The sequence below is a fragment of the Leptosomus discolor genome, chromosome 4 (assembly GCF_034619465.1).
Source record: "Leptosomus discolor isolate bLepDis1 chromosome 4, bLepDis1.hap2, whole genome shotgun sequence".
In the NCBI taxonomy this organism is placed as follows: domain Eukaryota; kingdom Metazoa; phylum Chordata; class Aves; order Leptosomiformes; family Leptosomidae; genus Leptosomus; species Leptosomus discolor.
In genome coordinates, this window is record NC_141394.1 from 39,283,873 (window position 1) to 39,298,494 (window position 14,622).

Genomic DNA, 14,622 nt, shown 5'->3' on the forward strand with positions numbered 1-14,622 from the left:
AAAGCTAACCTAAGTCCAACATATCCACCCACCCTAGAGTTTTCTTTAGGTAAAGAAAGAAGGAACTGAGATTTTTAAGAACAGTATCCAACAATCTTACTCCAGCCAAGTTTTACCTCAGAAATAACTGACGAGTGTCCATAATTCCCTTTAGCACTTAATTAGCTATGCAGTTCCACCAGCACTTCTCTTTTGTTTAATAACACTATGCTCTGGCAAGACATGAACTTATCAAATCTGCCCCGTTAATAAAGAGAAGGTTATTCCCAAAGCTTGTTCAGATAACACCACCACAGTCATGCTTGGAAATGTTGGTCACTGCAAAGTGTCTAGAGCTCACTCTGGAAAGATGAGATATTTTTTATTCAACTGAATCTTTTACCGTACAATTGTTGCAAATAAATGCTTAAATTATTTAAAGGTGAATTAGTAGGTACTAATGACACAAAGCTGCTTTCCATATTTCAGATGTCCAAATAAAATGTAGTAAATTCACAAGTAGCTATTCCCAAGATTCAGGCAAGGCTGTAAGACTATATGTTGATAGAAAACAACAAAAAACCCCACCCCAAACAAACAAAAAACCCCGCAGTGCAATGCTTCCAAATCTATCAACTGGAAAGACTATTTATTTGATCAAACTGGTTTAGATAATGCTGCCACTTTCATAGATTCTCAGGGTCCAAAACCAAGGGAAATGTCAACCCTTAGCTGAAACATTAGCATGGTATTTACTGCTCACCGACAGAGTACAGGGATGGAAGACAGAGTTAGAAATGTTTTGTCTGACCTCTTATATAACAAGAGGCACCTCCTTGGATTAATTTCTCTTTTAAGGAGAAAAAAGATGACGCATACACTGGAAAGGAAATGCCTGAAGAAAGCTGGTGTACGGAAGTTCTGACCCCATGAGGAGAAATGAACACTCTGCTGATTTGAATACAACCACTGTGTCTTCCACTTTACAGAAAACTTCACTAATGCTGCCTTTGACCACCTCCAAAAATAATTACGTCCACCTGCAATGCTTATTACTTTATTTTGCTTTTGTGTTAGGAGCAGAATAAATCTGAAGAAAACAAGAATGATGCCTGCTAAGTACTGATCCTGAGGATCAGATCTGTAATTGTGCTAAGATTTAGCAATTAAAAAAACATTGAAATGCATGAAAAATTAAAGAAATATTCAATAAATTCTACAATATATAAAGATGTGTAACTTCTACAATTGCCTGCAGAATTTCTTACTCTGCCAAACAATATTTTTTTGTAATTACAAGAGACTCTGCCAAGGCTAAATATGATTGTTTCTTTTTAGATATTTGGCTATTAGTGCCACAGTACCCATGCCTGGGAGGGAAGAGAGAACCACCATGGTCAAAAGACCATATAATCAAAAGATGAGCATTGAATTACCAATCCTGAGATACACACACAAAAAAGACATGGAGCCGTGAAAACATAGAAAGCAGGCAGGACAACTCTTTTAATAGTATTTTACCTGCTAGAGGCACTTGATACGAAAGCAATGACAGGTCCAAGCCTACTTCCACTGATGTTAAAATATAATAATAAATCATAAAGTCATTGCCTAAAGAGGAAATCCTACCACTTCAAACACTGTATTTGGAGTCTCCAGTAAAAAATGTACCTCCTTTCCATGAAAGGTATTTCAAACTCTGCCTAATTCACTTTCAACAACCCACTATCATATTCTCAATATCACCCCTGTATAATCAAGAAGCAGAGACAAAGCTAAATGGCTTGACTACCATTTTAGATGTTCAGCAGAAGCAAAACCTTGAATGCTCCAATTCACTCCTTGCACCCAGTCTATACAGCACACTGTCAGGAAACAGTAGCATCCTTTCCAATCGATGGAGATCATTGAAATACATGGTGAGACTATAGGCTGAGGTTATGGCATACTGTGAGTGGCTCAAAAACTACAACGTCTCAGAAAGACAAATGTGTTCAGGAGAAGAGGATTTGTGAGGATGGAGCAAAAGATGGGGGAAAAGAAATGAAAAATGAATGTGGGGGGAAAAAAAAGAACTGAGACTATAGCACAAAGCAGAAGAGACCAAAAGCAGTGGTGGGAGGGGAGGTAAGGGGAAAAATTGCTCAGGAGTGGTATGAGAATGATGGAAAACAATGATTTACTCAGCAAGACACACCAGACATTAGTAACTTACACAGTGAAATGAAAAAGGAGAGGCCAGGGAAAAAGATCAAATATGTATAACAGATTTTTTTTTTTTTTGCATCATCAGTACATCTTTTATCATGTTTTAATGTTATAATTCAGATTACAAATGCTCATTGTGTATATATATACATATGTACACACACACATATGTATATACACATAAATTATGCACACGTACATTCAGTATGGTTAACACAATCCAGCTCCCATCTGGACTACATTTCTTGAGAGAATGTGGGCCAAACAGCCACCCACCTCATCCTCAGCTCAGAGCCTGAGGTTGCTGCCATGTCCCAGGGATAGGCACACCACCATGAGCACACCCAGACTGGCTGCTGGGCTTGGGGAAGTGAGGGGCACCCAAAGATCAAAGGGAATGAGGAGTAACACAGCTAATGCCTCAAGTGAGAACCCGTGTGCATGAATATAGCACATAACAGGGGAAGTGGGACACAGCAGAGGCTCAAGCTGCTGCTGTCACCCTCACAGCACACAGAAGGGAACCTGAAAGTGAATCCAGTTCCTATCCAGAACTATATAGCTGTACTAGAGCCTTTTCTGGAAAATCAGGGGCAATAGCAGGCTTTTGTGGGCTGCGCTTACCTGTCAAGCTGTCAGTAAATTAGTCATGCAACTTTCAGCAGTCAGTATCAATAAACTCAGCCAGTGCAAAGGACAGAGTAAGACAGCAAAATCACAACTATTATGAGTGCAAGGGCAAACTGCACTATTTATTCATTTTTCTCCTAAATCTGTTTTATGGCCAGACTCCATAATGAGCCATATGACAGAAATCAAGATAAAGAAATGCTTTTTAAAGCATATACATGATTTATTACTTTGATATCTGTCTGCTTTCTTCCTTCTCTTCCTTTTCATATCTTGGACCGAAATAACAGAAGTTCCACCGCAACAGTATGTAGCTGAGCAAGTCACCTAGATACCGTAGATATGTTTAGACAAACTTCTAGACAAAGTTATAAATAAGCCTTGGATACAGCTATTCTCATTTTTGTTCTTCAGCATGCCTCTTTGTTCTCAAAGGATGGAATGAGAGTCTAGTGCCAGTGGAAAGACAAACTGATCTATGATGGGAGCTGACAAGCTCCAAAATACTATTCTGGCCTTTAGAGAAGACAAAAGGGGAAAACAAGTATGCGGAGTTGTTAGGGGGAAGGATTCTGTTTGTTTTTATGCACTGCTTTTCTAAATCCCCTCCTAAACCCTTTTCCAAACTTCTTCAGAACAAAAACTTTAGCCAAAAGTCAATATATCATTACGATTACTTTGTTGTCAGATGTATGGTTTAATCCTTATACTTTAAGTATCATAAACCTATAGGGACTTCTGAACAACGCTCTCTAGTTGATACTTCTCTACCTGCAGACATAATAGGAACATAGACTGCAAATATCACTGACCATGTGACTTTAAAAGAACTGGGTCATGAGAAGGGTTTTCTTGGTTCTCCTTCCACCACCCTCGGCATGCAGAGCCTTTTCATCAAGTCCAATGTAAAGCTTTAGCTTCTCTTCTGTGTTCCTACTGTACGACTCTTTCAGAATCTCACTTCTGTGAGGGCTGGAAAACTATATCCCATCTCTAGCACAGAGGCATTTGCAAATAATTCATGCATCTTTCCCTCTCAGGTAGCAGGTAGCAGCAAAGGGCTCTATAAAATGAAGCAAGCGCAATAATCTTCCGTACAATCTTTAGTACAGTCAAAATCAAGGAGCTCATTAGCTGATACTTACGGAGGTGTCACTCCTTTCGGGAGGCCTAATGCGTTGACAGAAATGGGTGGTGGCTGGGATGGCAGCATGGAGCTGAGAAAAGCTGCTGGAGACTGGCCGGAATTAGGAAATCTGGGAGTTGGAGACAGGCTGTGGGAAGGTGAAGAGAGTGAAGGAAGAGGAGGGGGTGGAGGAGGTGGAAGCGGAAAGGAATCACACACCGGATACGTCGCGGTTGGACTAAATACGGGTGGAGGCGGGGGCGGAGGGGATGGAGAAGAAGGAGACCAGGCGTACTCCCCTTCTGGAGCAAACTGCTGAGAGAAAGGGGGAACTGGCACTCTCCCAAACTGTTTCTGAGAAGCAGTTGGAGACATAGGAGAAGGAAGGCTGGATGTAGATGATCCTGAAGACGGAGTCACATAACCTGAAGCAGGGCTGATGTTCTGAGCAGCAATGAACTGCTTAGGCCGAGCATAGTTGAAGGAGCTGGAAGACTGCATGGTTGGGGAAGTGTGAGAGTTAAGAATACTCATTGGCACAGGAGAGGTGACAGACTGGCTGGACTCAAGCTCCTGGAAGGAGGGGGGAGGAGGAAAGGAGGGAGAAGAGGGAGGGTGCTGATGATGATCAGGTTGCTGTTGGTGACGATATCGCTGGCCACTTTCTTGCTCCAGACGAATCTGGTTCTGCAGCTGCTGTATTTTTATAGGGTCCCTGTAGGAAGGAAAAATAGATAAAAAGATGATTAGACACTCAGTGCTGGTTGGGGAGGAGATAAAAGTTCCTGGTCTAGGGTCTAGGAAAATCAGAGGGCAGGGAAAGTTCAAAGTGTTTGCATATCTTGAATAGCCCTATTTATCAGAGATAAAATACTGCTACAAAAGTCCATTTTTTGAGCTCAAGTAGAGGGGAAAAAAGCATATGCATAGTAGAAGCTAACGGAACCTTCAATGCTTAAATAAGGGAAATTATAAGACGATCTGAAGATGCTTAGGATGTTTCAAAGGAGCAATCCAGATAATGTAAGTAACAGTAAAAATGTCGAAGTTCTTAACAAAGTTTCTTTCCATTTCTTGCCTACTTCATGGCCCTGTTCCAATTATAAGCCTCAGATATTTACCCAGTGACAACTTCAACCTTGATTTCTGCTGTAGCCTCTGTGGGCCGATCAGACAGACCTAATTACTGCCATACTCTTAATGAGGCACTTGGAGACAAGAGACCAACTTCTGTTTTAGAACCATCCATGTATCTGCAAATGAGCAAAGAAAACTTCCAAGAAACATTTTTAAGCTAAGGAAATGGTGAACTGAGCTTCTCTATATCTTTAGTCCCACTTTTATTTCCAGGCTTTATTCTTAACTGTAGGTCCTGAGACATATCTTAGTAAATACTGAGTACAGTTCTGAGGAATTGCTAATTGCTGTACTATCAGCTCAAGTGGAAATGAGAATTTCTTTCAGAAATGCAGACACTCACTAGCAGAACAATAAAGAATAAAAAACTAATACGCAGGAGAACTCAAAACTGTTAATTAAGTAAAAAATAAATAAATATTCAGCAGTGAAACAAACCAGACCATGCATTGGCTTTTTTTTGTCCACAATACAGTTGTTTGAATGACATTGAGATCAAAATTAACTGTGTGGTCTATCATCTTAAAATACATCAGACTGACTTGCTTAAAAATTGTCACGTTCCAGCTGGAAATCATAACTTTATCTCAATACTCCAGATGTCCACAAAGTTTCAGCATATGCACATATACCTTTTCTGTATATTTAATATAGAAATACTTTATTATATACAAATGTCTTATTGTTTATGTATAATTTGGGTCGTTTAAGCAGAAATTATAGAAGCTGACTGCTTAATGCATGGCATATGAATGTATGATTCTGGCACAACAATATACTTTTGTTGGTAGCAACAAAACTAGAAATGGTAATATCATCATATTTTCCACTCTAAGATTAATTTTGATATTCCAACCATCCACATTTCCCAGGAAATGTTTTCTGACAATAATTCATCTTATGATTTCAGGCCAAAGGAGATTGTTTAGATAAGAAAAAGGGGAGCAACCTTGTTTAGGACAGAAAACTGAAAAATCAATTATTTACATTTAACAGTTGCTTTTTTCTTTTTTTGTCATAAAGACGGTTCAATTCTAGCAACATCAGTCATCTCACCAACACTACATGTTTTAGTACTTAAAATGATATTACATTTTCCCTTTTAATTAAATCAGCAACAAGAACATTGAAATGTTGCAGTTCACTTGTAAATTTTTGTAAGTCAGTTTTAATGTTGATAATAGAGGCTCTAAATCTCTGTCAGTTCAATCTTTCACTCCACGGGACATGGGCTGAACCTTATTCTTCAATTTTTGCTAAATAACATAAAAGTCTCCTTTCCCTAAATGGATTAAAGCAACACACTTTTAGTTCCCATCATCATTTGACTTTCTTGGCTGAGGACAGAAATACTTCAAGGTCACCTCTGACTGGAAAGAGAAAGTCCTGTAAGATTACTACTTTCAGCTCATTCTGTATCTTTAGTCCGACTATTTGCAGACCTACTGTCCAATACCTCTAAAACTATTTACAAATAATAGTTATTTTATTTTCCATCATAATCACCTCCAGTATTTTTTTAATTATTACAGAGAGGCTAAGGTTAAAAAAACAACTGGGGAAATTCAGTATTGTACATGCTATGTGGAATATAGAAGAAACTTAGCTGTCTCCAACACTCCTATGTTTACCCAACATGTGCTGAAAGCAAGTCAGAGTGTCTTGTCTTGGGACTTTTTTATTTTCATTGCCAAGTCACATGGCGATATGCCCAGCCAACAGCATAACACAAATTACCATCTATGGCCCTGTCAATGGTAAGCATACTACTACAGCGCCTGCCACTGAACTGCTGCTGTACCAATCCGGGCAGAAGTAAAGACCAGAGTCAGGGTACATCTACAAAAGGCTGGCAGGCAAATGTGAGCTTGCTCTGCTCTCACACGAAGCTTGACTTGAGGCCACAAGAATACCCATGCCTATAAGTCAGTGTTTATTAGCTCAGGACAGGACTAATTCCATTTGCAAAGCTTTTGATCAGTTTAGGGTCCAGACAAAACAAGTGCATGTCTGCTTGAAAAATAACATGCACACATAATCATTATCACATCAGTTCACGCAGCAAAAAACATGAAGATCTTCTTAGAGCAAATTTTCATTCCAGTGGTAGAAACGCATGAACCTTCTCTGCAAAGGAATGTTCTCCACCTCAGAGTTATTCTTTTAACAGCAGATACTGCCCTGCACTTACTAATTTATTAAGCAGATGTATCCTAGGGGTGTGTTGTTATGAAGAACAAAAAAAAAAAAGAAAAGAAAAGAATTATCAATTCACAAGTGTCCTTTGCAATGACAACAGCAGCAGTGGAAGCTCTATATAGATAGGTCCCTGAAAGGTAACACTGCTGTGCCACAGAATCAGAGAGCCCAGCAGTCAAAATTATGCAAGGGAATCAGTCTGTTATGCTCCCTCATCAGCTGGGAAACAAAGAAGTGAATTAAAGAGTTTTTGGATGAGATTACAGGAAAAATTAGCTTAATTATAATTACATCCTCTTTCCAATTATCTGAAATACATTTTGTAATCCCAGTGTGCACATATGCTTTCAGGGAATGCACTGAGCTTATTTAAACAATAGAGAATAAAACTTATTTTCTCATGTCAAGTTTTTTTTGCCAAATAATTAATTATAACAACATAAGAATGAACAATTAAAAGCAAATTTTTGGTAAAATTCCATCAGTGAATGGCAAAAGTAAGTAATTAAAAAAATGATAACTAAGGTAAAGCTCATATTGAGAAATTTCATCAGCTCACTGAAGAGCAGGCCTAGTAGCACAGAAATATTTTCAAAATGTCTGCTTCAACGTTTGTGAACTTTTTCCCCAATATTCTTAACCAAGACTTTTATATACATTTTCCAATGTTCTAATAGGTATGCTAAAACAGGTAAAGAAATGCAAATGGTAAAGCAGTAACATTTTCATGGAAGCAGACATTAGTTGCAACAGAGGTGAGGTTTCTGGCCTGGGTTGCCTGTAAGAACAGCTGCATGCGCAGGTTCCATTCTGGGCACTTGGAACCTGCTCAGTAAGGGGACAATTTCAGAGCTAAATGACAGTGAGAAACATTTGAAAACAGAAGTTCAAAGGGAAGACTAAAGACATTGGGTTTCTTGGTGGGCAACTACAGAACACTATCTTTTTAAAAGCAAAACACTCTGTATGAGAAAACACACCGTATGAGTGGACAGACATGATCAGAATTTTCTCTAAGGATGCCAGTGCATAAGGCATTTAATAGTCACTCAAGAATTCATGTTCTGAGGTATGCCCTTGGTTTAGATTATAATAGGCTGTTGTGTCTTTTTATCCCATTTTCATAATGTTTTTTCTTCCTGATACTTTCTTTGTATCACACTGTTTTGAAGATTAATAGAGCAGTCCTCAACTTTGAGAACTAACTGGTAACCACCACCAACAGGAACCGTAACTCCAAGTGCCCTGACACAGTGCTACAGAGGAGGGGAGAAAGGGATATGGTCATGCATCTCTGCAAGTCTCAACAGGAACTGGCTACTGGATTGCAGAAGACATTACAGCAGATGGCATTTTCAGGGATGCAATAAATCCTTCATACTGAAAGTTCTCTGCCAGGCTCATTTACATGTTCCCATATATACCAACTTTATTTTTATCTTACGTCTCTGGATTTGCGAAGAGCATTAAAAAAAAATTATTTAGAGGAACATTGCCCCTCTTCTGGGAAGCACCCTACTATTTGCAGTTTAATCATCAAGTCCTCAGTATAGCCTGGTCTGTGTAGCTTTTAAACACAAAAGTTCATAGGGAAGCTCTTCTATCCACACTATGTTGGACAAGGAGGCTCTCCAAAGGTAGGGAGATGCTGTTCAAGCCTTGAGGCAATCAGTCATAAACAGAATGAACCTTATCCAGGTAGTGTCTACTACAGAGTGTGAGGTAAGGGCACTGAAATTTATTCAGTGTTTTACAACACAATATAAGAAGTATATTGAAACAAACCACCACAGATAAAGAACCAAGATTAAATAATTTTTTCTATGCTACAACATTTTGAAATTCCTGATTTTGGCCCTCCTAATGTTAACAAAAGAAAAGGAGCAAATGGAAAGCAGACAAAGAAAAGGCAATTTTTGATTGAAAGAAAGAGTCCTATCTATCTCATGTGTGGAAGAATAAGGGGCTCACTTCTGCCTCAAGTCATTCCTGAGCAAAAGCACACTGGCCCCTTCGCAATCCTACCAGTGATCAGCCCTTTGAGAAACAGGCGGTGCAGTTCTACAGCAATATAAAAAACATACCTCTGAAATGAAAGTACACTGATATTTTGAATGAAGATAACCAGAATTAACCACAAGTTTAAAAGGTTGAGCTAGTTTTCTAAATTAAGATTTGAAACCAATGCCAGAAAACATCTGTATTTGCATTTTGGGGTAAGAACTACTCACCTCCATGAAATCTACCTTCCAATGAAGACCTAGCTTCTAACTCCATACTCCATGTTTCAGAATCATGCCAGAGCTCTACCGGAAGGGAAATGGTCAACATCATGCATGGGCTCCCCTCAGGTAACACTGACTTCCATGTAAGCAAGTATCCATGTTTAGATATATTTTATATGTATATATTTAGATATATTTATATCTATACTTAGCTATTTATACAATAAAATCCAGGATGGATTCTTTTTTCATAATTCATTAATTTATTAAAATTTAAATGTATAACATACAGTTATATCTCTCTAGCTCCTTGCCAGCCCAGTTGGATATCTAGTATGCAGACAAGGAATGAAGAACTGGAAGCAGTGGGAGCTTGGGAGCTGCTGTGGTTCCTTCAGTAGATAAGGTTCACAGCGCTTCTGCATCTGTGGCTCTTAGGCAGCTGGCATGGCAGACTTGTCAGGTAGCTGTTAAGCTAGCTCTTAAACACACCGTTTAATTTGCTTTCTACAACGACAACATTTGTATTTTACTGGTATAAATGGTAATGAGTAATTTTCTAAACCTCTTCTGACAGTTACTATTTAAGAGGTTGAAATGCACATACCAACTAATTCGACATGAAATTTGACAGTAGTCACTGACACCTGGAATTGTACTCTGACAAAATTCCCAATATACTTGAAGGTTTGCCATCAGATTTATCAATGGTTGAGAGTTGTTAAAAATGAAAACAACTTAAGCTATCAGTGAATTAACAGCTGTACTGAAAATAAATACTCAGAATACAAAAGTAATTCCAACTAAACTGTCCACTGAAGGAATATTTACTCATTTTCGGAAATGTTAAAAATGTGCAACTATGACAAGGCAAGACAGTGAAGTAAAGGGAGAACAGATGTCACTTTTTACAAAAAACACAAAATACCCAACACACATACAGCCTTCAGTCTATATTAATACAAATACGTTTACTCAAGCATTACGTTTCCTGATGCTGAAAAATCCTTGATATTGAGAGAAAGAAATGTGGATTGTTTTAAATCCTGCAAGCTTCACATTTTTGTAAGACTGGAATTATCAATTAATATAAAAATTGGGGGTGGGGGACAGGGACAAAAACCAGCACCAGTTTGGGTTCTGCCCTGCAAACGTTCAGAGTTATACTATACTATAGTATAGAAATCTATACTAACAGATTTCAGGGAGGATGCAGGTTGTCACTACAATTCAATCCTCATGCTGAATAACTACAGAGCTATAACTAGGAACCACCTCTACCAGCTGCAACCTTTTAACTTTTTTATTACTTACCCTTCAAAGCTTAACAATGAAAATGCAGATTCATGACAAATAAAGTTTTCTATATATCAGATTAGTACACAGGAGTGTTTATAATTAATTTCATTGTCACCTAACGCACTTTTAGGAAAATCAGTATGGTGCCAGAACTAACACAAGTACTGTATTATGAGCACACTATGAAACTAGGCTTGAGTTTTCATCTGAGAAACTTCATACACACAGAAGAGAAATGTAAACCATCTGCATTATACCTGCACTGTTTGTGAACTCTCTTGTAAGGAACTGCTGCTAGAATTTGGCTGCTAAAAACCTTTCTGTCTATGCTAAAAAGTGGCAGCTGTACCTGTGCCCATTTTCCATTATGGTTTGATGATCTGTCAAAGGCATCAACGTAATTTCTTTGCTAAGGAAACCAACAGCAGTGATAATGCCAGTATTCAGCGAACACAAGCAATTTTTTTAGAGACAGGAACCATTTTTCATGTCCCTATACCACTGCAGGGACGTTTTTCAAAACATGTACCAGCGAGATAACACATTTAGCTTGAGTACAGAAAGAGAGGAAATTGCGCTCTGTGCATATTTATTGTTCCCAAAAGTCATAAAGACACAATACGGCTTTAGCAAAAAGGCTAAACTTTCTATCTCTGGTAGGGTTAGATCATAAGAATTAGCCTGGTAGTCAAAAGTCTGCCTGGCTTGGTAATTCAATGTTGTTACATAACTAGAGCACAGAAAATCCAGTGACGGATTTAACAGTTAAAAAATGACACAGGTAACAAGTTTTACTGATAAAGGAAGCAAAAAGAGCCATGTTACTAAGAGGTAAATTGTATCAAGGCGTTAATAGCAATATACGTTCCAATTTACAGCTGAATTGGCCCAAAGTGTAGTAAAACATGACTTGGAATGCAGGGATGAACGGACCTGCAAATGGACAAATAGGTCTGCCTTTGATTGTGCTATACCACATGGAAGGTTATATTCTGTGCTGATTGGTATATATTCAAACAAAACATGGGGAGAATAAAATATATATCAAAGTTTGAGAAATTGTACTAGCCTAAAACCAAAAGTGAACAGAAGGAAAAATGGAGGGCCACTCCTCTTCTAGATGTAGTATGATACATTTTATCAGTGCTGTCACTGGAAGAGCATGTGCACAGTTGTCTTTTTTTAAAAAAATATTTATTTTAAATTTAATATATTTGATTAACAAGATGCTCTATAAATCATCACTTTTCATCTACCACTAGCAACCAAAGTTAGGAGATTTGTTTATTTTCATGCGTACCCACCAACAGCTACAGTGTGCTTAAATCTGGACCTCCATGCTTTCAATATTAACATTCCAGTATCTGTCAAGTGTCTGTTCTTTGGGTTACGTGTATAGACAACTGCTTTGTACTACTGAAACAGAATGAACATCATATTAAAAAGAAAAAAAGAATAGAGCAGCTACTGGATGCCCTGATATTAAAGGCAGCATACAGTTGCTGTCAGTGTGTTTTTAGGAAAAATAAAACTTTAACTATGTTTTAAAACTACTTGAAGAAATTAAGATAGTTTTAGAACCTAAATTCTACCAGCCATTCTGTATTCACAAACAGTTCTGACATTTGAGCAGGTCACTGCCTCATGCAAAGCTCAGATATCACCAGCTGACACATCAGTAGTCCATTACTGAAACTCAGTGGAGATATCCTGTTCTTAAAATACCACATGAAGAGGAACCACTGGAAAGGAAATCAATACATAAAAACTAGTATTCATATGAAATAAATATATACGTCTGAGATTCTCTCACTACGACAATATGACTCACTTTAGATGTCAGCACCATCTTCGTACCATAAAGTACTATACAATTCTTGTTGAAGTCCTTTTATACACACAAAAATAACCCCATCAACAACATACGCTAACTTTCATGGAAGGAGGAGAAGCACCAGGAAGTACCAGCAACTGCTAAAGACAGTAAGAATAGAATCGTAGAATCATAGAATCATTTTTGTTGGTTCTCAAGAGCATTGGAAAGTGAAAATAACACTACAGCATTACTCACAACTTCTATGACATTTATTCAACCAATTAATCCTAACACAATTATATCTTGTGCTCAACCCCCGTCATGCAATCTTGGTTGGTAACCTCAATGGAAGTTATGGCAGCGAAAAGAAGATACTTAAAAGGATGAATAACTGTGTAGCCACTCTGCATGCTGCAAACTTCCCAGGGTAACTGAAGTTAATGACGTGTTAGGGATTGCTATCATCCAGAGACATTTGCAGAAGTTTTCCTCCCAGATGCCCTCTTAGAGAGACTTTGAAAAGCACTAGTGAAGCCTATCTTACGCATTAAGTGAAGAAACAACAGCCTTTCACTGCTTCCCTGCTGCTGTTCTCTGGCACCTGAAACAGGGAACAACTACCCCTCCATGGTAGTTCACCTGCTTGGCTCCAGCTGCAGGAAAGAGTTCATTCAGGTATGGACAAACTGCTTCAACTTTCCTCCCCAAACAGGCTAGCTGATACACAAAGCTCTGGTTAAGTGAAACATTCATTTTGTTGAAAAGAAATGGAACATAAAAATAGCTAAAGCGTCCTCAGTGTTTATACGTGCTGCAGCATTGCACAAAAACACTTCTGCAACGAGTGGGCAAATGGTCAGTCTCTTCATGCCCAGCAGACCCTGTGGGCTACACTCGTCACAGAGCAGAATGAAAACTCAAGCGCGTACCAGCAAAACAGCAGCAATGAAATATCTTAGTGAAATGAAAATAATGGACAGTGTGGCAGATGTACCTTATGTCAGCTATTGAATTTACAAGACCAAAAATAAGTCTCTGTAGACTTGGCTATAACAGCAGACATAACTTTATCTGCTCACGTAGACTGACAACATCTTTTTAGTTTATCACATTTTTTTTCCTATCAGCAGCTTGCATTGATTTCAGTGATACCTGCCCGATGAATACTTCCGTGACCTATTTTGTATCAGGAATAGTCTTTTAATATGTGGATCTCCCTTCTTGCTAGACTAATTTTCAAATTAAAACAAAGAGTTCACAGGGCACTGTCACTTTTCATCTAGCCAGACATGTATGTCAGAAGGGTGAGTTTTGGGGCTGATTTTTTTTGTTGTTTTTAAAAGGCATCTTCCCTAAAATATAGAAGAGACAAGAAAAATTGTGATACTCAAAATGTTGCTAAAGCACCCTTAGATATGCAGAGCTGCTGCTTATTACAACTGCATGATAAATTTAATTATCATGAAGATGTCTTAGGCAAATCCTAAGGACTAAGTAGACTTGCAGCCTTACTCCATGACTGTATTTCACACCTCATTGTAATTTCCCCATTGCTTGTTATAAAACAAAAAATGAATACCTATCAGCAGAATTACTGAGCAAAGGCAAAATCCATCCACAGTACACAGGTGTCACTGTAGTCAAAATATAGTTTTAAATATTCAGAATATATTCTGCTCCTCCCCAACTCAGTGACTCTGAAATGTGTAGTGTAGATGATATGCCATCAGCATGTTTTTTCACTCTACAGAGACACTCTTGTTTCTGTGTACTACTTGTGAATGTAGGGTATAGAATACAGAGTAGATGTATAAAGTAGCATGAGGTGTCTAGCTAAACCATACTATCTAGAAGGCCTTTATAAATAAGTGTCTATACCACAAGAGATTCTGGCTTTATATTTTGTGTAAGTCTTAATTTCTGGGAAGTTAAACGTATATCTTGTTAAACAAATACGCTTAAAATTAATATCTTTGTTTAATTTATAGGTTTTCTTGAAACAT

General features: G+C 38.1%; 1 protein-coding gene across 3 annotated transcripts in view; it reads right to left on the minus strand.

Moving 5' to 3' along the window:
- The window catches only part of PALLD (palladin, cytoskeletal associated protein), a 202,196-nt gene that overhangs the window by 32,877 nt on the left and 154,697 nt on the right, over nt 1-14,622 (minus strand). For all 3 annotated transcript variants that reach the window (XM_086463791.1, XM_086463790.1, XM_086463792.1), the window contains one exon: nt 3,963-4,658. In XM_086463791.1, the coding sequence (XP_086319917.1) occupies nt 3,963-4,658 (696 nt within the window). The remainder of the gene's footprint in view (nt 1-3,962; nt 4,659-14,622) is intronic.